This window comes from Pipistrellus kuhlii, unplaced genomic scaffold (assembly GCF_014108245.1).
Source record: "Pipistrellus kuhlii isolate mPipKuh1 unplaced genomic scaffold, mPipKuh1.p scaffold_m20_p_2, whole genome shotgun sequence".
In the NCBI taxonomy this organism is placed as follows: domain Eukaryota; kingdom Metazoa; phylum Chordata; class Mammalia; order Chiroptera; family Vespertilionidae; genus Pipistrellus; species Pipistrellus kuhlii.
The window spans coordinates 89,594,448-89,619,180 of NW_023425515.1; the positions used below are offsets into that span (position 1 = coordinate 89,594,448).

The window sequence follows — 24,733 nt, forward strand, 5'->3', positions numbered from 1 at the left end:
GAAGAGAAAAGAAGAAAAGTCCAAAGGGAAAAAGTAAATATACAGTATCCATAAGAGAAAACTATAAAGCTGAAGACTTTACCCAGGAACATAAAATATTTGAATAAGCATGGAGATATATCATGATCCAGAATGGAAGCATTAATACCACAAATTCAATTCTAGCAAAATTAATTTATTTGTGTAATTCAATTCTAAAATAATGTCTCCAGATTGCTGCAAAAGGGAGAAATGCCCAATAAAAAAATGAATGATATTTTAAAAATCACTAAAGGGCATGATTAATATTATATTAATATTACAAATGAATTAAAAAGAGGCCTGTGAAACTGAATCAATTGACAAATTAATGAAACAGAATGAGAACACCCAGCAATACATTTATTATTCATGATAACATTGGCAATTCAAAGTAGTAAATGGTAATGAATTTTTAAATAAACAATGGCTAGGATAATTAATTGATTATTGTTATATTTAAATTTTCACATAAAAGTAAAATTATATGAATTAGAAAAAGCATAGAGTTAATATGGACATGATCTCACATTAAAAAATGTTTTAGCCAAAAAATAAAGGGGGGAATTATAAAGCATGAGAACAATAGATTTCACAGCACATTAATTTAAAGTTTATGTAATAAACACTATAATTAGCCAAATGACAAAAATAAATAAACTGGGGAAATAGTATTTTTTCTTTTCTCCCAGTGTACTTTTTTGCAGGTTAAAATGTTCTGTGATGGATATGCTGCTACAGTAGTTTTCAAAGTGAGATTAGCAGAGGAAACACATCAAGATGTTTGTTAAATTTTTAAAAAATCTTTATTGTTGAAAGTATTACAGTTGTCCCCTTTTTATCCCCCTTTTAGCCCACACCTGCCCCATACCCCACACCTTCACCACAGTATTATCAACTTCCATGTGTTATGTACACATGCATACAAGTGCTTTGGTGAATCTCTTCTCACCAACCTTCCCTCTGAAATATTTTCAATAAAAGGTTGGAAAGGAATTAATATGTTTATGAATAAGGCTAGAGGCCCAGTGGATGATAATTCATGCACTGGAGGGGAGGGCAGTCCCTCAGCCCGGCCTGCCCTCTCTCACAGTCTGGGAGCCCTCAGGGGCAGGAAGCAACTTGGTTATCAGAGGAAGGTGACCCCCCATCATACCTCTGCTGCTGCCACTGTCAGCAACGCAAGCCTCAGCCAGCCCTCGTTACCTGAGCCTTGGGTGGCCTGGGCATCTGGGCAGCCACCATTTGAGGTTTGTCTGCACCTGGGCCTGCCCTGGAAACCTGTGGAGCTGAGGGGACTGAGGGACTCTGGAGGCAGGAGCGTGGAGCCCGGCCTTACCACATGACTGCCACCCCCGCTGGGCTGAGGGGACTGGACACCGCCACCTTGTGGCTGTGGGCACTGCCATCTTTGAGGGCAGGACAGTCAATTAGCATATTCCCTCCGTATAGGCTGCGGGTGCAGCCATCTTTGCGATGGCTTGAGAGTCAATAAGCATATTCTCTCTTTATTATATAGGATACTTTGAATGAAAACAAATACCCCAAATGAACACAAAGTGAATGACATAATTTTACAAAATAAAATATTGCTCATAAACTAATTAAAAGGTACTTAACCTTCTTAAAAGTCAAATAAAGATTAATTAAACAACATTACCATCTCATTTTACCATTATATACATTGACCATCAACACTATGTATCACAAAATTTTTAATAGTGCACATTTAGAAATCAACTAAATATATGGCAATGAGAAACTAGAAAAATAAATTATGGTGTATCTATAGATAGGGAGTATATGCAGCAATTAATAGTCCATATATGCACAGTTATAATTTTATCAATAGTGTATGATATTTATACAGTACTAGAAGCTTGGTACATGACATTGTGCACTGTGGGGGTGGTGGTGAAGGGAACCTGTGCCCTTTTGCAGTCTGGGAGCCCTTGGAGGATGGCGAGTGGGCCTACGCCATCAGTTGGTCACACCTAGCACTGTAGTGGAGATGGGAGAGGCTCCCCCAACCACCACTGGGCTCGCCAGCCTTCAGCCGGGCTTCTGGCTGAGTGGCACTCCCCCTGTGCCACTCACCAGGGGGCAGCTCCTGCATTGAACATCTGCCCCCTGGTGGAAAGTGAGCATCATAGTGACAGGTCGTGCCACCATTCAGTAAATTTATATATTACCCTTTTATTATATAGGATACTATATACACAGATACATATTGGTACACATACACACATATTTATTGTAATGGGACTGGTAGGAAATAAAACAATTACTTTATTATTTGTAATGATGATGATATTAATGAAGACGTTTTATATTTTTCTCTATTTTTGTTTTTGTATTTTAATATTTTCTGGATGTTCTAGTTATAAATTATTTATTTTTTAGTTTTATAATGACAAAAAATTTTTACAAAGACTACAGGTAGTTAAAAATGATAGTAACAAGAATAAGATATTAGCAAAAAAATGAAAAGATCTAAAACAAGAAGAAAAGTATTAGTTTTTTTAAATACTGTTTGAAAACTAAAAAATTGAGAGTGTGGGAATTAGACTGAGTAACTGTATTATGATTAGAAACTCAGTAAGAGGGACCAAATATTGTAATTCATTAACAAGTATGTAGAAAGATAATGACTCTGAAAAGGAAAATGTGGATGGGGAGGCTTGCAACCTAGTCCAGTATTTGGTTAAAACTGTAGTCTTACTTCCCCGCTCTGACTGACTGAGTAGGTCAGAGCCTCCCCACTATTTCAGTTCGGGCTTTGGATCTGGAATTCCTGGAGTAGCAGATCTGTGAAATAAAGGTTAAACTGTCCTTCCTCGGAGTCTTGGCTGATCGTTCTCCCGTGCATTCTGCCACAACTCTAGCAATATTTCATCACAGAGATACACCGAGAGAATTCTAAAAATCTTCTGAGGTTTTGGCAGTAAACTGTTAAAAATATAAAAGTTATATGGTGATGTTAGGAACAATCACTCTAGGTCGTTCAGCTGTGTCCCTGAAATATTTTTCCATGATAGTAAGAATGTCTGTGAAGAGGAGGACGGGGAGATCAAACAGAGTTCCAATGTGTGGGCAGTGGGCTGGACATAGGTAGCTATGGCTTAAGAGTCTCTAGCTTCTCTCAAACATCTCTTATGACTTGACAATTTCTCTTTTTCTTCTCATCTCTAAGCCTTGGTTTTTTCAAATAACTCATGTTATTCTTTCTTCGATTTCAAACCAAATCTTAAAGTTGGTAACCTTCAGAAACATGTTAGCCTGTTTTGCAACTTTCAGCGTTGACCAAATCAATAACAGAGAGGCCTCAAAATTCAGCTATTAAAAAGCTACTAATCCTCTCACATTCTGGAAAGATTTAACACTTCTTCCTCAGTAGTCCTCTCCAAACCCACACTCATCTCAGAAGCCACATGAAAACCTCTTTCCTTCTCTGGCCTCATTTCTGTAAACAAAATGTATTTGCTAACAGCAGTAACTATCAATCAACAATAATAATGGCATTGATCATTAGCAATCATTCCATGTGAGGCACTGCACTGCTTTATGTTTGCTACCCTTTCCCTCATTTAATATATGAAGCAAGTGAAGTTTTATGAGATCAAACAACCTGCCCAAGGTCACACAATTAGAAGCAAGGGGACATTTCTGGGTGTGATCTGAAAAGCATGGACATATTTATGGCACATGTCATTATATAAACAGTTGAACAACATAAATGAGACTATTAGAAGTTCACTAGTTCGGTTGTTTATTCATGTGTAGTAAACATGAAAACCTTTTGGGGCCAGCAGAATTCCAGGTACAAGCAATTGACTGACTGATGCTACAAAGGCAGAGGTTTGTATGGCCATAAAGCCTGTTAAGATGCAAAACTGTAGGTAGAACTTTAAAATCTCTGAAAGCTAGTGGCAGCACACAAAATTAGATGATGTAAAAATATCTTGTTCTAGTTCTGAAGCGATCAAAGTGCATTGAGAATATATATAATTATTTAATATGTCCTAAGAAATCAAGATATTCAATCAGTAACTACTTTAGCTGGGCAAAATGTTCGGAAAGCTGTTGAAATGAAGCTGACTATGCAAGCAAAATAAGTCTTTAGAGCGGGAATTCCTAAATATGGGTTTAAAAATAAGTGTAAAATGACTGGAAAAGCCAATGAAAATGTAGCTTCTTGGGGCCATCCCCAGAGTTTCTAGTTTGATAGCTACCTCTGCATTTTTAATTGCATAATCCAGGAGGTCCTGATACAGGTGGTCCTGATACAGGCCACATAATGGCTAAGCCTTACACCTGAATATTGAGAGAATAACAGAGAACGTGGACATGGGAGAAAATATAGTGGGTTATTCTATCCTAATTTATACTGTTTTATAATTAACCAAATCACACATTATGTTATCTCCTTGGAGCTTCACAAGACAGAAAAAGAGTACTATACTTTTACTTCCATTTACAAGTAAAAAAACTGAGGTTCAGAGAGGTTAAACAATTTGGCTTGGGATAACAAGCCACTAGTACTTCAATCCCATGTTCTTTCACATTTTCCAAATTTTCAAGAATCAATGTACAGTAAATCAATTCATTTTTAAAATTAATGAATTAATATTGTTTGTGGCATCTGATTTAAGTAAATCAACTGGAATAAATTACTAGCCACATCAAAGATATTTTTATACATTTTAGAGAAAAATAATAATTTGTTGAAACAATGGGCTCAGAATTCCACAAGTTTTAAAAAGATCATTGCCCTACAAACAGCCTACGAAGTAACGTTCTACAAATTTCTAAACTCTAACCACCACTAAAAGTGTGGTTCCGATACCTTGTATTAGAATTCCAAAATATTGGGTTCCACTCCCACCAATAGATGAGAATCTGCATTTTAGATAAGATTCTAGATTTCCATTATCACATATTGTAAGTTCTACCATCTTAAAAAAAATGACTCTATTTTTCTGAATTTCGCTTTCTCCAATAGTGAAATGAGAATGAATTAGTCTATTTTTAACATCTCTTCCAGCTTACTGAAACCCAAGAGTTGGCTAACTAAGCCTGTGGGACAAATCTGGATGGCAAGCTAAGATTGGTATTTACATTTTCAGATAATTATAAAAAATTAAAATAATATTTTATAGCATGTAAAATTATAATAAATTCAAATTTCAGCATCCATAAACATTTTTTTTTAGAACCCAGCCACAGTCATTTCTTTACAAATTGTCTATGGCTGTTTTCATACTATGATGGCAGAGTTGAATAGATGCAAAAGACTGAATGCCTCTCAAGGCCTAAAATATGTATGAATCAGAAACTATACTAAGAATATATATACTTATGCATACAATTTGGATGTATATTCATACATATTTATATGTATAGTTTGTTTAACTACAACTTTACTCCCCTTTTAACCTATTAAATAAATAAAATTAAAAAAAAAAACATTTGACTAATCTGTTTTTTAAAATATTTTTTTGTTTTTTTAAAGGCAAACTGGATAAAAGAAGATGATGGAATTTGCTAAAGAACATATAATTTAGTGCAATGCCCAAGACACAGACAACAGTGTGGTGAAGGCAGGGTGAAGTGGGGCTGGGAAATGGCGAACATCTATAATAATGTTAACAATAAAAAGAAAAAGAAAATGCTAGGAAGCATAAGAGTTTCCATAGGTTAAGAATGATTTTGAGAATCACTGAAATCTTTAATTTCCTTATTTCCTATTTACTGTTAATAACTAAAAGATCTACTATTCTATTTCAGTCAATAGTCAGAAACATATGTGTAATTATATCTGAGTTTTTCCAATTGAAAATATAGACAACTGCTTAGCCAGTAAAAAAAAACATAATAATCTCAGAAAGTCAACCATATAAATTTAATATACAAACTGTGATATTAAAATGATATAAATCTTGATATGACACAAAGCTTAGGAGCCTAAGACTTCATATTTCTCTGACTTTCAAGTAAAGGTGCTACTATTATACATTATAGAAACATAAAATACTATCAAGAAACTTCCAAATGAGTAAAATATAAACGATAACTTCCATATTAGTACCACTTAAAGTTCTGTATTTGAATTTTGGAAGTGTAGACAGATGTGATTCTGTGGTATTCAAATTGCTTGAGCTAAACACAACCAAGATACTAATGACTTAATGGAAACTTCTTTCCCCTCCCCTTAACTATTTAGAGAAATTCTAATCAGGGTCCTTGCCCATAATAAGAGATTATCTAGAGATATCCTTTAAAAAAAAAAAATCTATCTTCCAATTGCTAAAGAGCTGCTCTTCTCATCTTGTAAACAGCTTTCCTCCCTCCAGGTGCCTTACCTCATCCTTAGCTTGAATGTCATATATACTGCTCTCCCTTTTGGTCTTTGAATCTCTCATGTGCACAAGAAGGTTCGCATGCATATGCATGTATTAAATTTGATTTGTTCTCTTGTCAATCTGACTCATGCCCATGTCATTAGCAGATCAGCTGAAAGAACTCTGAGGGTAGAGGAAAGTTTCCCCCTCCCCCACAGAATAAAAAGCAACCATTTCCAGAATCTATAATTAGCTGAAATATCTAATTTCAAGATAAAGAGATACAAAAAATAACTTGAACTTTTAGGTTATATTTTTAAAGAGATTCAAGTATGCAGTAAAGAATTTTAAAGGAATCAAAACAAAGAAAAAAAGTCTTCTTTTGTAAATCCCAACAAAAAAACTATTCATCATGAATTTTAAATTTGTTACTTTTCTTATTATCATAAAGTGGAACAAGTAGTTCTACTTTATTGCCATGAAGTAATAAGTAATATTATTAAAAATAGTAAACTGTATTACCATAAACTAGCATACCAGAAGAAGAAAGTTTTGTTTTATTACCACATATCAGTTTGGGTTTTACTTTAGCATAATAGGATGCATTTTTTTTAAAGGAAAATTGTAGTATATTTACTTTGTTTGCTTTGCAATTGACAATATACCTATGTAAAAATTTAGTTATTCTGATTTCTCTTGAACATTTCTATTTGTTCTCTATTTATGTCTTTTTATAAAATGTTTTCTAGTTACTATTACCTGGAAAGGAAAAATGAAACATATTTTACCAAGACACACACTATATATATATATATATATGTATATATATATATATGTATATATATGTGTGTGTGTTCTTCATAGTAATCTGTTTGATATCATTTGTATCCATAATCATAGTATATTTTTCATATCATGTCCACAGTCTATATCCCACAATACAGACCATACTGATTTTATACACAATTTTTAAAAATAATACAAATTATCAAGTTCTTACCAGATCTTGCCCAGCACATCAAACAGAGAAATATGTACACTCTCATTTGGAATCTGATAAAAGAAGCACTTAGATTCACCAAAGAAGAAATTGTGAGAGTCAGTGAGGTTTCTCTTTGGTATGACTGTTACAGTCTAGTAGGTTTTAATGTAAAAGATCCCTGACCTTTGCTCCACCCTGTTTGTTGAAAAGGTGAGGTAGATTGTTTCTACCCAATTAGCTTGTGGCTGTGAGAAAGACTTTTAAGTCAAAGACTTTGTAATAACTCACAAACATTCAACTATACAAGTTGGATTTAAGGGAAAGAAAAACCTAATTATATCTTTCTTTATTCCTCTTAACCTCAGGGTTTCAGAAGTGGTTAGGAAAACATATCTATTGAAAACCTAGAGCAAATGTGATGTTAACAAATGCTAGAAATGGAAAGAGTCAGAAAAAGTTGTGGTTTTATGCTAATTTTGATTATAAACTAAGTTGTCTTTATACACCATAAAATCAATAATGAAATTCAAATCCATAAAACTGTCAAGTATAAAATATGGCTTTTTCATGCTTGTCATTATGTAACCCAAATTCAGTGGCTATTTTAAGTTAAAATGCTAGCCTGTCTCTCTAGATCCATAATTTGAAAATGTAAAATATATGTATATTTTTGTTTTTAGTATAGCAAACATATTTTAAAATTATTATAGGTTTTATTTTCATACAGTTACTTAATTTTTCTCTTATTTTCCTTCCAGCAATGGACTTCAGTAAGCAAGTAAAATAAAGAATTGTTCTAAATACATGCATTACAAGTTCAAAATTAAACTTGTCTTTTTGAAATTTAAGTCTATACATTTCCAAAGATACTTTAAAAAAAGAAGTGTTTAAATATATCATTGATCAATAGAAACGAGTCTGCAGTCTGGGGATGTGTTTCATTGGATTCACAAACAGAATGGGTTATTCATTTAAAAATCAAGAAAAATATAACTGCGGATGAAGCCTCATCATTATTTTGTGAGACTTCATTTTTAAAAGGGTGTCACCACTAACATTTTTGTATTATTACAGATGTTCCCTATCCCCCGACCCCACTTTGTCCCTCTCCAGTCAGGCCTCACCCACCCCTCCCTCTGGCTCTAACCACTTTGTTGTCTGTGTCCATTAACATTTGACTGAAGACCACCAAATAACCCGGTCCTTTCATATTATTGAGCTGTAGCAGCTGCATTTTCCTAATCAATATATAAATAGACAACATCATTTCAAAATTTGAGAAGACAAAATATATAATTGTCGTACATGTTCAAAGAGATTTTTCTTAACCAGAGTATACTCAAATTAAAAGATATGTTTTTACTATTTAACATAAATTATCCTTTTGCTTTGTGCTTTTGATGTGACAGGGTAATATGAATCTTGCACATTATTTTCCAGATTACAATAAAACCTGAAGATACATCTTCCAGATAAACAGTGCCTGAAGGGAGTAAATAAGGAAATATGTTTGTTTGGATAAAACTTATAATGTAAATGAATTTTTAAAAATCCATAGGTGTGCTGAAACAGGTTTGGCTCACTGGATAGAGCATCGGCCTGCGGACTGAAAGGTCCCAGGTTCAATTCCAGTCAAGGGCATGTACCTTGGTTGCGGGTACATCCCCAGTAGGGGGTGTGCGGGAGGCAGCTGATCGATGATTCTCTTTCATCGATGTTTCTAACTCTCTATCCCTCTCTCTTCCTCTCTGTAAAAAAAATCAATAAAATATATATATTTTTTAAATCTATAGTTGTAGTCAGAATAAAAACTTGCAAGTATGTATTCATTTGATCAACATATATTTATTATTCACTTACAACATGATAGTTTCCTTCACCCATTTCTACCTTACTGTAATAATGTTGATGACAGAGGAAAGAAAGAACAGATGCAGACAGGATTTACATTATGATATATCAACTGAAGGTGATTAGTAAAGTTGCTGGCACACTACTTTGTATTTAAGTCAGTGTCTCGCATTATGCGAGTTCAGGAAGGCAGATCTTTATACTTATTTGTATTTCCCAAGGATTAAAGGCAGTGCCTGGCACAAAACAAGCTCTCAGAAAATACCTAATAAATGAATTAATTATATTAGTCCATTCAATTTAAGAAATAAAACTTGAATTCCAAAAGGTAAATTTACTTATCTAATATCGTAAAATTAAGTAATGTCAGCCTTCAATTAGAAATCAGGGTTCCAAAAATATGTCCCTTTTCATTTGAAGAGATTATTACTAGTTTTTATTTTTTTTGGTCTACCAACCAAGCAAAAGCATGCCTCGTTAAATCCAAGTGAATTCTCTCCATGCCTACCTAAAGGCCAAATGGCATCCTGATTACTTAAATGATACTAACACCATGATTTCAGGTTTCTACATGCACATACATATGGTATCTTTAGAAAGAAAGACAAGTTAACAGATAATTGCTTTACCAACGTACTGAGATTCTGTTTTCTTCCCCCTCTCTTTAAATTAACTTTATTATTTTTAAGATTTTTAAAATTCCTCCTCAAGTAGGAGTCAATTCTTTATTTCCCCATTTATATTTATTTCATTCATTAAAAAATACATTCATATTACTTTTAAAATATACATAAGATAGTATATCTTATCAGCTTATAAGATATACATTTGCAAAACCTAAATATATAAAAGCATAAGCAACCATTGACTGTTTATTTGCATGGTAGTTATAATGCACAATGACGACCAGGGGGCAGACACTCCAACCAGTAGAGGAGGGAGCCTGAGTCCTAACAGATTTGGCCATGCGTTAGGTTGCTGCTGGGACACTGTTGGCCCCAAATCTGCTTCACCCACACCCCAGACCCATAGGGGATGTTGGAGGCCCGGTCCCTCGGCCTGGCCTGCACGCTATCACAATCTGGAACCCCTCGGGGGATGTCAGAAAGCCACTTTCCACCCGATCCCCACAGGTCAGGCTGAGAGACCCCATCAGTGCACAAATCCATGCACAGGGCCTCTAGTTACTATATAAAACTGTTTGGAGACTACTTCTTTATGCACTACTGATATCAAATAATCCTGGAAAAAGATTTAAGGGAAGCATGCTGAAGATGTGTTCTATAGTCCATATACCATACCTAACTGCTTACATGAAGTAGGTACTTAATAAATAGAATGGAATAATTTTTGAAGGCCTAACTTATTCTTCTTGATTATCTACCTGACAAATGAGTTGAATATTTTAAAATATTCCTATTTGTGTTTTATATGTATATTTTTTTATTGTTGATAGTATTACAGATGTCTCTCACTTACCCTCCTTTACCCCTGTCCTCCCAGCCCCACCCCCTCACACACACCTAGTTCTTCTCCACCCTATTGCCAGTGTCCATGGGCTATGCATATAAGTTCTTTGATTTATCTCTTCTCATTTCCCCAACCCCACATCAAGGTATGTCAGTCTGTTTCATACCTTCATGCTTCAGGCCTTATTTTATTGATCAACTATTTTGTTCATTAGATTTCAAAATAAGTGAAATAATATGATAATTCTTTCTCAGATTGGCTTATTTCACTTAGCATAATATTTTCCAGGTCCATTCATGCTGTCCCAAAGGAATCAATTCTTCACCCTGGGACACAATAATATGAAGTACAGTCCTAATACAAGGTACATATTTTTGTATCCTGTTACAGTGCCCAGCAGCCATCCTCAACAATTCTGGCTTCAGTCACAAAACTTGCTATATACACTTTCTAATATTCCTCGGTATAGGCTGTTTTCTCAAGTTCAAATGCCTTCTGGTGTCCACCTAAAACCTCTGCTGTCATTTTCAGACTTTTCCAGTTAATGCTATCTAGGTGAATAAAATTTAGTTTTAGTATTCTATTGTAGCCACATCCATGCATTCATTCTTTCAAAAAAGAATTTTATAAAGAACATAATTTTAAAATCCTAATGATTCATTTACTCTTTGGAAACTGATTTCCCCCTCATTAGCCTGATAGTATAAAGTAATCTCTATAGAAACTTTATATAAAATGCTGGTTGAATAAATCCAGAATCAGTGAATAATGTTGCACCCAGAAATAATGCAGGTACTCCACAAGCAACCAGGCAAAGCCCCTTTCACACTAACCCTACTCTCCCCGCCCCCCAAGTCCCAGCCAATCCCGGGCGGGGTTGGCGCGGGGGCGGTCCCTCAGGGCAGAAAGGGCGTGGCTCCGCAGCCTGGCCCCGCCCCCGCGCGGCGCTCTAGTCGTGCCCCACCCTCGCCCGGGCGCGCGTGGCATCTCCTCCTTCGTCCTCCGCCGAGACCGGAGGGATGTTCCCTGCTCAGGAGGAGGCGGACAGGACGGTGTTTGTGGGGAATTTGGAGGCCCGAGTGCGGGAAGAAATCCTTTACGAGCTGTTCCTTCAGGTACCGCCGGTGGGGAAGGGGCGGCGGGGGGCGGGGCCGCGAGGCCGGAAGCGCAGCCGCGGGGGCGGGGCGTGCCTGGCCTCGGGGAGGGTTCCGCCCCTCGCGTCCCCCGGTGAGCGGCGGGGTAGTGAGGGGACACTGGGGGCGCCCCCCGCCCCCAGGCAGTGACGGCCCCGCCGGGGTGAGGGCTCCGCGGAGGATGGGGGCCTGCCCCGTGCTCAGAGGAACCGCCCTCAGGTGATGAAATGAGCATCCTCATGCCCTACAGCCCGCGATGTGAGCTTTGTAAATGCTTCCCCATCCGCTGCTTTATCCTCAGGCCCTTTACAGTGCAGCCTGGCTGCTAAAGGAGATTTGGAGTGATCTGCTCAGCTAAACCATGACTGTGACCAATTAACTCCCTGCTCAGTTCCTTTTATCTCATTCCAGGAAGACCTGGAATATCCCGGACCTGGCGACTCCAGGATTGAGCCTTGTCTCCTGTGAACACCTGTTCCCAGTCTTACACCAGGTCTCCCTTGCTAAAGAGAGATTCTCACTCAGACATTCACTTCATTGTATAATGACCCAGAGTTACGTGGCAAACACTGAGCAAGGTGCTCAGCATTCAACTTAAGAGGTAGACCTTGGCCTTTTAAAAAGGGAAAACAAAATTAATTGCCATGATTTAGGATAATCTCCAGAAGAGCAGGATACAGAGTATAGCGACGTTTTGTGTTTGTTTTTAACTGTGAGTTCTGATATCAGCACTGTGACCTTGGGCAAGTAACTGAGTATCAGTGCCTGGATTTCCTGAAATGTTGCGCGGGCACAGTAGTATCTCCAATATGACGTGTGAAGATTAAATAACTGAATCCAGGCAAAATAGAGCCGAGCCTGGCACCTGCTGTGTGCTGCTGCCAGGACTGCTAATAGCACTGCTAATACCTACATCAAGAGAAATTAGGAAAGAGTGAGTTCCCCCTATCAGAATAAGGACAAGTTCCTATTGAGACAATAGCAAAACCTAAATTTCCATGAATAAGTATGAGTAGCAGCCATGAAAAGGGTTCTTTATTTTTGAAAGGCCCTTTGTCTCTGAACTAAAGTTCCCCTCTGTTAGTTATACAATATAGATACAATTTGATAGAGATAGTCCCTTCCAGGAATACAGTATCCTGTCCTGGACATAAAACTTTTTGAAAAATATTAAGTAGGAGGCTTTTAAGCTTATCCTTCCAATAACTTGCCGTCTTTTAAAACTTGCTTTTTAAGATCTGCTCTAATACTTGTCTTTTTCCTTTAGTTATCCCCCACCCCCTCAAATATTAAAACTTGTCACTCCAAAAAACATAAGGGAGAGGAAAGGAAGGGAGGGAGAGAGGAAGAGAGGGGAAAGGAAGGGAGACAAAACTTAATCATTCGTTTTCTCCAGAAGGTTTTTTATGTTGAGCCTCCAAAAACAAGGTGAGGGTGGGGGGAATAAGGCATGAAGGTCCCCATGCACATATGTTATTTCTACTCAGTAAGGACTGGATCTATAATCTCATTTTTTAATGATGTTTACCTAAACAAAATATTCATATTTTCTAATGATAAGGCAACCAAATATATGTTTTTCTTTTACCTTTGTCCTTTTCTATTTTGTACAGCAGTTTTCCACCTCTGACACAAGAATTTTAAAACATGCAGTGCCTGACTAGTCAGGGGCACTGACTTCTTTCCCCTTAGACTGCCAAATAAAAAAATGACAACAGTCAACACAACAACAACCATCTGGTGTGAATGAATCAAAATTATAACAATTTTTTTTTCAGATTGGTAAAAAAGATAACATCTTTTTTGGTGTGTGCACAATTTTAGTAATTAGTTTATGTGTGTCAAGAGAAGAAAAAGATTGAAAATCACTGTTCTAGGAGAAGTTGCTAAAAGTGAGGTATCTTGCCGAAACTGGTTTGGCTCCGTGGAAGAGCTTCGGTCTGTGGACTGAGAGGTCCCAGGTTCAATTCCGGTTAAGGGCATGTACATTGGTTGCAGGCACATTCCCAGTAGGGGGTGTGCAGGAGGCAGCTGGTCAATGTTTCTCTCTCTTCCATGTTTCTAGCTCTCTGTCCCTCTCCCTCTCAGTAAAAAAATCAATAAAATATATATATATTTTTAAAGTGAGGTATCTTTTAGAAAAGCTTCAATCCAGACAACCTAACAAATCTTGACAACTACAATACTATTTATGTATTTTATTTTGATAAAAAGACTAAGCTCATGTGATTGTTGCTACAAGCACATCTCTTGTTGAATTTTATCTTTAAACGTGCTTTGGCATATTTTTTAATTTATAAAATTTAAGATATTCTGTCCCTTTGTGATTTCATACATTTAATAACAGTGGTAGAAAAGTATTGATTAAAAATTGTTTTTATTACTATGCATTTATCCTTTTACTAGTGTCTTTCAAATTTCTGATGATCCTTTAAAGTTAGAAAGTAAGGTTTAATATCATTGTACTATAAACTAAGGAATGGAATATAGATTTCCAGTTGAAAGATAATGAACTAAGTTTCAAAAATGTTGAGTTGGAAGTACAGTCACACGGAAGTCCCCAGGAGACTGTCTCTTAGAAAGAGGCACAAAAGAAGAAAATATGAGTAGGAAAAAATAGTTTTGTTGATGAAGTGATCCTTGAAGCCAGAAGGAAGGATGAGCTAGTTCATGAGACAGCAGAGAATGAAAAGAAGACTGAATCCTAAAATACAGCAGCATTTGAAAGATGATAATTAACATTCTTCTTCAGATTAAAAGCAGTTTCTTAATATAGTTATTCATCTTTACAGAGAAAAGCAATCAGTTTTAATTTATGGTACAATTTAAAAGTTTGATCCATTCACTATCAAATCTTAGTTGTTTGTGTCTTTGCTTCCTCTGATCATTACTGTGGTGATGCAAACTTTTTCTTAGTTACTAATATAATTAACAAAATTATTTGTTTTATAATATTTGACTCCACTTTTTTACTCCATATTTCTAATTACAAGTTCAATATTACATATTGAATATGTCCATATATGATATTTTATTTTAAATAATACATCACAGAATAATATTCTCCAATTGTATGTAGAGCCTTTCTGATTTTTCACTAATTATAAATAATGGACCTATATATTAAAACATTTCTTTTTTTTTAAATATATTTTATTGATATTTTACAGAGAGGAAGGGAGAGAGATAGAGAGATAGAAATGTCAATGAGAGAGAAACATCGACCAGCTGCCTCCACACCCCCTACCGGGGATGTGCCCGCAACCGATGTACGTGCCCTTGACCTTGACCGGAATCGAACCTGGGACCTTTCAGTCCGCAGACCGACGATCTACCACTGAGCCAAACCGATTTCGGCTTAAAACATTTCTTGATGAAAACACTCTTTACAGAAAAAAAAAAAATTAGGCTGTGATAAATTTTTTCCGGTTTTATTTTTTGTCATAACTCAACCAACATTGGTTTGTCATTTCATTTTTTAGTTATACACTGTTACTATGTATAAAGATACATAGTAAATGCTCTCTAAATTGTTTTGTTAAGCCTAACTGAAGGGTAATAAAGTATTCCTTTTAAAATTTGGACCTATTACCTAGAATTTCCCATTACCTAGAATTTTCTATTCTTATTACTGTGAATGTTTCTTGATGAGCCAGAAAGTACCAAGAAAGAGTGAAGTATAATATTAATTGTTAGGAAAATCTATTATTAGCAGAACTACATAAAGCTGTTCCTGCTAACATATTTTTAAAATCTAAAGTTAAATGTACTTGAGTTATTTGTAAAAACAAACAAAAAAAAAACACTTTAGATTTATGAGAAAATAATTTTTAAGTTTTTTATAGGCTGGGCCATTAACCAAAGTGACTATATGCAAAGACAGAGAAGGAAAGCCGAAGTCCTTTGGATTCGTCTGCTTTAAACACCCAGAATCAGTGTCATATGCCATAGCTTTGCTGAATGGAATTCGTTTATATGGAAGACCAATTAATGTGCAGTATCGATTTGGTAGGTCTATCTGAATTTTATTATTGTTGGTGATTTCAGAGGTGTGAGCATTTTGTTTTCTATAAAGCAAAGACCAAAAAAGTTTTCCCATAGTCTAAATTAAATTTCCTCAGAACACTTATCTAATTCATAACAGTATATAATTACTACTAATTATTATTGCCAACCCTATTGTATCTCTTCTGTATTAAAAATTTCAATGTTCTATTTTAGTATCAGCCAGCAAATATCTATGATAATTGCTATTGGCTATTATAAATTAAGCAAATTTAAATGACATGTAGACACACAATTCTATCTTTTATTTAGCAAAAATATTTGCTCATCCTTTTGTCATAAAAACCCTGGATCCATCACATCTGCAACAACTGGGAGGCTTGGCCATCCAGAAGTCAGTCCTGCAGTCAGCACTGGGTTGCCATGGAGACCTAGCACTGACTGCTGAGGGGGCTGTTAATCAGGCCTGAATAGAGGCCTGAAGAGAGAAGCAGGGTCTGATCTGTAGCTTATGTCACAGCTGTTGATTAGCACTTGCCTCTTTCTTTCCCGGCTTGGTCAGCAGCTGCACCTCCATTTCTCTCCAGGCCTCCCCCAGGGTTGCTGATCAGCCCTACCTTTCTGATCAGGCCCCATTAATAGGCCCAGAGACACTGACTGGCATAGAAACTGATCAGTCAGAACCAAATCTGAGTCAACTGTGAGGAACCAATGGCTGTCTAGGAGGCAGAGCTTTTGACACTGACTGGCATAGAAACCAAACAATCAGAACCAAATTGGCTGCAGAGGAAGACAGTTGGGGGCAATATCAGGCCTGCAGGGGAGAGCAGTTAGTGGTGATCAGGCCGGCAGGGGAGGGCAGTTGGGAGTGACCAGGCAGGCAAGGGAGAGAAGTTGGGGGGCTTCAGGCCAGCTAGGGAGGGCACTTGGGGGTGAGATCAGGCTGACAGGGGAGGGCAATTAGGGGCAATCAGGCCAGCTGGGGAGGGCAGTTGGGGTCAATCGGGCCGGCAGGGGAGCAGTTAGGTGTTAATCAGGCCAGCAGGGGGAGCAGTTAGGGGGTGATCAGGCTGGCAGGCAGGAGTGGTTAGGATCAATCAGGCAGGCAAGCAAGTGGTTAGGAGCCAGCAGTCCTGGGTTGTGAGTGGGATGTCCCAGAGGGATCCCAGATTGGAGAGGGTGCAGGCTGGGCTGAGAGACACCCACTCCCTCCTCCCTCCCCCCCAGGCCAGTGAATGAATTTCATGCACCTGGCCTCTAATATGTGATACAAAATACTTACTATTTGGAAGATATGGTAGGCAACAGTCCTTCTTCTCCTTGGACTTAGGGAAGGAATCATACTATGTATATTGCCCTGGATCTAAGCCCCTTTAAGAGCAACTGACCAAAACCAGCTCCAGAGTGACCCTTCATAGTGGTGGAAGAAAGCTTCCTGACATGAATGGCCTCAAGTGCCTTCTCCTATACACATGCCAAGAACTGATCTTTTATTAGATATCCTGAGGACACTACTAATACTCTAGGCCTTTTATGTTTGAATAGACTGATTGAGGTAATGCTTGCAATGCTTAATGTTGGTTCTCTCCCCTAAATGTTTCAGCCTTATTAATATACTAGAGGCCCGGTGCATGAAATTCGTTCATGGTGGGGGAAGCATGTCCCTCAACCCAGCCTGCACCCAACTCCAATCTGGGACATCCTTCTTACAATCCAGGGCTGCTGGGTCCCAACCACTCACCTTCCTGCCTGCCTGATTATCTCTAACTGTTTCTGCCTGCCAGCCTGATCACCCCCTAACCACTCCCCTGCCAGCCTTATTGCCCCTAACTGCCCTCCCCTGCCAGCCTGGTCACCCCTTACTGCCCTCCCTTGCCAGCCTGCTTACCCCCAACTGCCCTCCCTTGCCATCCTGGTCACTCCACACAGCCTGCTGTTCAGTCGTTTGGTCATCCCTCATTAACCCCCCGCCAGCCTATTGTAGGCAGCCATCTTGTGAGGGTGTGAGGGTCAATTTGCATATTACCTCTTTATTATATAGGATCCCTTGTCTATTTTTATTTCTCTTTCTATACAAAATCAAATAAGAATTAAAAAAAAAAACAATGCCTTGTTGCAAAGGAAAAGTGCTTCTCTTTGCATTTCATTCTACAATATTAATTTCTTTGCAAAGAAAATTGGCTGCATCATGCTCTCAATACTGTCCTATTCTACCAGCTTTTATAAAAGCTGGTGGGATGGTCCAGGACATTATGTCCTCACACATCCCTACATAGCTGCTTAGCATCCTGTGTAAAGTTGCATTGGCTTTGTCAGTGAAGTTTAAAGAACTCATGCCTTATACATGGGAGGCAAATAACACTGATGAGTTGCTATTTTTAGTTTACAGGTGTATAGTACAAAACATCATGTATCCTATGTGGTCCCATGTCAATATAATTTTATTATAGAGCCATTGCGTTGGACAAAGCCTGATTATAATTTAGTCATTTATAATAATATAAATTATCTATAAATATTACTTGAGAGACCAATAACATATTCATGTATCTTATATGAGTATAGAATTTTACTTAATACTATGACCTTTTTGGTTTGGAGAGTTTTTATGGTTTTATGTTAGAACTCAAAAAAAATATATATATATACAATGAAGTAATCACCATGTTATTCTATTTCTTTTAAAGGGAGTTCTCGTTCTTCTGAACCAGCTAATCAAAGTTTTGAGAGCTGTGTTAAGATCAATTCACACAGCTACAGGTAATTAAAATATTTTTTCATAAAGGTAAAGAAAATACGTTCTATGACAGGAAAAGTTTTGGATTATTGTAAACCTTACCATTTAGGCATACAATAAAATTAAGGAATTCATTTTTGCTGAAACCAGGAAAAGTGACAAAATATTTTAATTTAACCTCAGTCATATTGTTTTTAACAGTATGTGGTAGAGAGTTATATCTATATATTCGTTACAGTTTATTATGTTCTTTTCATAGCTGTAAAATCATCTAAGCATGGAAGGCATCATTGTGATAGATCAGTTAGCCTTTGGTGGCAGTTTACAATTGGGACATACACCAATTCATCTGACTGCCTCTACTTGCCTGTGTTAATTGCACTCTTCCCCAAAGTATATTCTCCATCCCAAAGATTAGTAATATTAACATTAAAATTGTACAATACGCTGGAGCAAGTAGACTAATGAAGACTAGCTACAGATCTAGCCAGTTTTGAAAACATTACCATTTTTTTAACATGTCCATAGAAGAAAATAGTATACTTTTAAATGAAGCTTTACACACCACATTTTTAAATTAGCAATTTTTATTACTATATGAATATGTAGAAGAAATCAGCAATTATGTGTTTATGTTAATAATAGTACATACATTTAGGAAAGAGCATATTTATATAAACAGTGAATACACATTCAAAAGTAAATTGAGAAAAATATCTACCTTTTTTCGACTTCATTATCTGTAAAATATTGAATTTAACCTTAGTAATTATTAATGACTTGCTCTGCTGTCTTCATATCTAAATGTTCTTTTTCTTTATTAAATGAATTGCTTACTATTTTCTTATCAAAAAGCCAAATGAGACTCTAAATATTGAGATTTCAATATGTAGATATTAATATGACTTAAGGTACTGCTGTATCTAATTGATAATTTGTGTATGTATGTTTACAGTTAATTACTACTCTTAACCACATTCTCTTAAAGGAACTCTCTTCTTCTTTTTCTCTCTCTCTCTCTCTCTCTCTCTCTCTCTCTCTCTCTCTCTCTCTCTCTCTCTTATTAAGACCTGTGGTTTTTATTTTTAAGAAAAAAGGACATTTGAGGGTAGGAATTTTAACTTTTTTTTTTTTTGCCTTTCCAAAGAAATGAAGAAGCCATGGGCAGTTCTTTCTTTCCCATGCAGTTCTTTCCAACTAATAATGCAGCTTTACCTCGAGAATATTTTTTCTTTCAGAAGATGGTAAGTTTCACATGCCTTTGGTTCAATATATAATGTGATGCAAACTGTGAAGAATATGAAAACTATTTGGAGCTTACAGTGCTCAAATCTAACCGTGGGACAAAGTCAGCAGCTTCCTAGAACACTTTCCCCCAATGGCAGAGGGCTCTAATACAGTCATCTTAAGTCCAGAACAGTACCTACATCAGCAGACAGCCAGCATGTCTGTCAAAGAGTGAATGGGAGTGATGATGCACTCTGGTCCAAGTAAAATTTGAGTAGAGTTGTCATTTAAATGACATTTTTGTTTTGTTTGTTAATTCTCACCTGAGGATATTTTTACATTGATTTTCAGGGAAGGTAGAAGAGAGAGGGAAAGACAGAGAGAAACATCCATGGTAGAGAAACACAGAGATTGGTTGCCTCCCACATGAGCCCAACCAGGCTGGGGAGGACCCTGCAATCAAGGTACCCTTGATCAAAATCAAACTCAGGCTTCTTTGGTCTGCATACTGAAGCTCTGTCCACTGAGCTAAACCAACTAGGGCTTAAATGGCTGTTTTGAAATATATTTTTTATAATTGAATTATTTTATTTAGTGAATTGTTTTTACATAATGTATACATTAATCACAAACATGTTGCTTTGGGACTTGGAGTAATTTAAAAATAATTTGTTTTAACTCGAGACAAGATCCTCAATGTAATAAATACATTATTTCCAAAGACTCTCAAAATATGGTTTTGGCTTAGAAATATTAAGTATGATATTTATTATTAAAGGGAAACTTAGGAGGAAATTGTTTGTTTTTCCAGCTCATCATTGTATACATAATAAAATTGAGGTCAAAGAATATTGATCGACAAACCCCAGATTGTACTTGTTAGTGACAGATGTGGGACTATAACACAGTTATTCTGATTGACAGGGTAGGGTTTTTGCAAATATCCAGCATACATGTGAGCTTCAGATTTTAAAACAGCTGTTTTTATTTTTGCAAAAAAGAAAAATTGATAATTTAATTTTTGAGGAAAAAACTTTTCTTAGCTATAGTGAGATACTAGTAAACACCAGTTCTCATCTGAAACTGTCAATATCTTTTTCCCAGCATTTTTAATCTTTGGTAGATCTGAGAAAAACATGCATATATACTTACTCTCATGTTATCTCTATTAATCTTTAGTGTACTTTGAATAGTTAGAAATTTGAGTTAAAAGTTACTTCAAAAAAAAGAAAGAAGTGTATATCATAACTATTGACAACTGTGCTATACAATATGGTGGATATTAACCACATGTGAGGCCAAAAACCTGTATCACCATGTTATTTATGCTGTAACCAGTATAAAATTTAAAATATTATTAATTCAGTTACTGTATAACTTTTAGTTGAAAGAACTTTGATATGGGAATCTACTTTCTCAACTGTACATTTAATGTAGCCTAAATTTAGATAAAATATTTTCTATGAAAATTTATCAGAATTGAGATATACTGTAAGTATAAAATGTATACCTGATTTTGAAGACTTAGTATGAAAAAAGAAAGTAGAATATCTCATAATTTTCTATTGATTACATGTTGAAATGACAATATTTTGGATATTTTGAGATAAATAAAATGCATTATATATTGCACTGTTTGTTTTTTATATATTTTATTGTGCCTCCTTGAAGATTTAAAACTACATATGTAGCTTGCATTTTATTTCTATAGGTCAGCACTAGGCTATATAGTAGTAAGCTGTATACTACTTGAATCTTTGTTAACTATTTAAGGAAACTACCACATCTCTACGTTGCAAAATCATGGCCTTTCTGATACTAATACACAGTTTGATTTTTCTGGTAGTTATTTGTATAACTAACTGTAAGCTTTTTTAACATTTTGGTCATTATTGATAAATGAATGTTTGTTTTTATCCACAGCAGTGGCATGCATGTAATCCAATGCTGCAGCTTCCTTACTGTGAGATGACAGCACCCCTTCCTAAGAGCACAGCTGTGCCTCCTTCACTAAACCATGTTCCAAATCTAGAGGCTGGACCCAGCTCTTATGAATGGACTCACCAACAACCACATGACCTTGACCTTTACAAAATTAATAAACGAAAGAGGCAAAAACAAACTAGCGATAGTGATAGTAGCACAGAAAACATTAAAGAAAGTGAATATAGCAAAAAGTTCCAAAAGTGTAAGAAGAAGAAAAGATATTAATATTAGCTTCAAATGAATTTATCTATACTGGTCTTGATGCTTTTAAAAGGAAAAAAATGAAGCCTGTATTCTACCAAGTGACAAATGTTATGGCTTTCTTATGTTCTTAGAAATATATAATAATATGGCATCTGATTTGCTATTAAAATTTTGTTTTTAATTATAAAGACTTTTAAATAATATACAACTTCTTGCTTTGGTAATGGTCTTGTTGACACATTGTCAACAAGAAATATACTTTTGAGTGACATATTTTAATAGTGATACTGATATTTCATAAACTGTCAATCAAAATCCACTTATGGGTAAGGCACCATGCTTTCCTAGAGTGTTGCTTATATGGAATGGTAGATTTTCTGAGTGAAACTAGTACAAATATTTAAGAGTTACATGTTGTTCCTAACAAAAATGGAATAAACAAGCTTTAGTTTCCTTTGCTAATCTCATTTTTTTTGTCAATATGATATTTCTCAGTCTTATGGTTTACTGTATTTCATAAAATGAGGATATATGGTAGTGATATCTAAGGAAAAATTATTATGGAGCTATTTTTAGCATTATTTCCTTTTATACTGCTGTATAGAAATGTGAACATCTGCCTCATCTTACTATATTTCATGAAAATTAGTTGGTTATGTATGAATTTATCATAAATTATTTTACCAACTGGATTTGAGAGGGTATATTTAACAAGCAAATCTTGATAACAATAAATAGACTATCACATTAATGTATGTTATTTAATATTTATTTTCCAATCAAGTTTCCTATTTCTGGCTTATTTATTTAATAGTAAAATCAGTGGTTTATTTGGACATTTTTGTTCACTTTTTTTTGCTCACCATAAACTTCAACAATGAAAATACTTATTTATTAAAGCTACTAAATCATTGGGAGGTCCCCACCCAATTCAGTAGGAAAAGCCATGCTTGGATAGTTTTTTTTCATGTTGAATAGCTTCATCTGGGCACTTCCAAAACCCAAACAAAGAAGAGGAATTTGCAGATCTCTCTGTAGCTCCTGCTGGGTGGCCTCTATCCTTGGATAACCAAGAGCCAGTTTACCCAGTGGTCAGAGAGAGTCCATCCAGACTAAAACTTCAGATCCATGAGACACACTTAGGGGGAAAACTTAGCACCAAAGCCCCACTGAAGCAAGTCTTGCCTCAAAAGAGTATCTCCAGCACAGAAGTTCTCCCATCATAGACACAACTGATCCTCACAGCCAATTGGCCTAGAGGTCAATTTTTCCCAGTGATACCAAAAACAATCAAGGCTTAACTACAACAAGACTGTGCACATAGCCCACAAAGGGGTGCACCAGGAGTGTCCACCTCAGGAAATTAGGGAGGCTGAGCCACTGGGCTCTATAGGACACCTAGCACATAAAACCATGCAATTAATACAGGGGAGCAGCCAAAATATGTAAACAAAGAAACAGGTCACAAATGAAAGAAATGGAGGAAAGAAAACTACAGGATATAGAGTTCAAAAACAAAGTTATAAGGTTACTCAAGAATCTTCTAGAAACTGCTGATAAATTTAGTGATACCTTCAAGGATATGAAAAAGGACCAACTAGAAATTAAGCATACATTGACTGAAATAAATAATAATATACAGAGATCCAACAGCAGACCAGAGGATCCCAAGAATCAAGTCAAAGATTTTAAATACAAAGAAGCAAAAAACACCCACCTGAAAAAGCAAAGAGGAAAAATAATCCAAAAATATAAAGATAGTGTGAGAAGCCTCTGGGACAACTTCAAGCGTGCCATCAGAATTATGGGGGTGCCAGAAGAAGAGAGAGAACAAAATATTGAAAACCTATTTGAAGAAATAATGACAGAAAACTTAACCTATCGGTGAAAGAAGTAGACTTATAAATCCAGGAAGCACAGAGAACCCCAAACAAAAGGAATTCAAAGAGGCCCCACCAAGCCACATCATAATTAAAATGCCAAGAGCAAAAGACAGAATATTAAAAGCAACAAGATAAAAACAGTTACCTACAGGGAAATACCCATATAACAGTCAGCTGTTTTCTCAACAGAAACTATGCAGGCTAGAAGAGAGTGGCAAGAAATATTCAAAGTGATTAACACAAGAATCTACAACCAAGATTACTCTACCCAGCAAAGCTATCATTTAGAATTGAAGGTGAGATAAAGAGCTTCACAGATAAGAAAAATCTAAAGGAGTTCATCGCTGCCAAACCAGTATTGTATGAAATGCTGAAAGATATTCTTTAAGAAGAGGGAAAAGAAGAAAAAGGTAAAGATAAAAATTACATAGTACATAGGACTAAGGCCTACCTCAAGAAACAAGAAAAGTTATTAATAAACTATTTAACCCTGACACTAAATGAATTAGAAAGCTAACAACAAAGAAAAAGCCCAGAGGAAATAAAGGAAATAATAAAGGTCAGAGCAGAAATAAATGACACAGTTACAAAAAACAAAACAAAATTTTTTTTTAAAAATTAAAAAAACAAAACAGTACAAAGAATAAATTCAAGAGCTGGTTCTTTGAAAATATAAACAACATTGATGGTCCCTTAGCCAGACTCATCAAGAAACAAAGAGAGAGGACCCAAATAAATAAAATCATACATGAAAACAGTCCCATAGCAATGGATACCTCAGAAATACAGAGGATTGTAGGCAAATCCTGTGAACAACTATAGGCCAACAAACTGGACAACCTGGGCAAAATGAACAAATTCCTAGGAGAAATACAATCTTTCTAAATCAATCAGGA

At 36.0% G+C, this 24,733-nt stretch overlaps 1 protein-coding gene across 1 annotated transcript; it reads left to right on the plus strand.

Annotated features, from left to right (window-relative positions):
• Positions 1-11,607: 11,607 nt before the first annotated feature.
• Positions 11,608-22,147, plus strand: RBM11 (RNA binding motif protein 11). The gene is made up of 5 exons (XM_036444368.2): positions 11,608-11,777; positions 15,641-15,803; positions 18,488-18,560; positions 19,685-19,781; positions 21,688-22,147. Exons 1-5 carry the CDS (start codon positions 11,682-11,684, stop codon positions 21,973-21,975), a joined length of 717 nt encoding a protein of 238 aa, XP_036300261.1. The 5' UTR covers positions 11,608-11,681; the 3' UTR covers positions 21,976-22,147.
• Positions 22,148-24,733: the final 2,586 nt, after the last annotated feature.

Coding starts and splice junctions, on each gene's coding strand:
- RBM11 (XM_036444368.2), top strand. CDS start 11,682: ATGTTCCCTGCTCAGGAGGAGGCGGACAGGACGGTGTTTGTGGGGAAT. Junction 15,804..18,487: donor TAATGTGCAGTATCGATTTG/GTAGGTCTATCT, acceptor TTTCTTTTAAAG/GGAGTTCTCGTTCTTCTGAA. Junction 19,782..21,687: donor ATTTTTTCTTTCAGAAGATG/GTAAGTTTCACA, acceptor TTTTATCCACAG/CAGTGGCATGCATGTAATCC.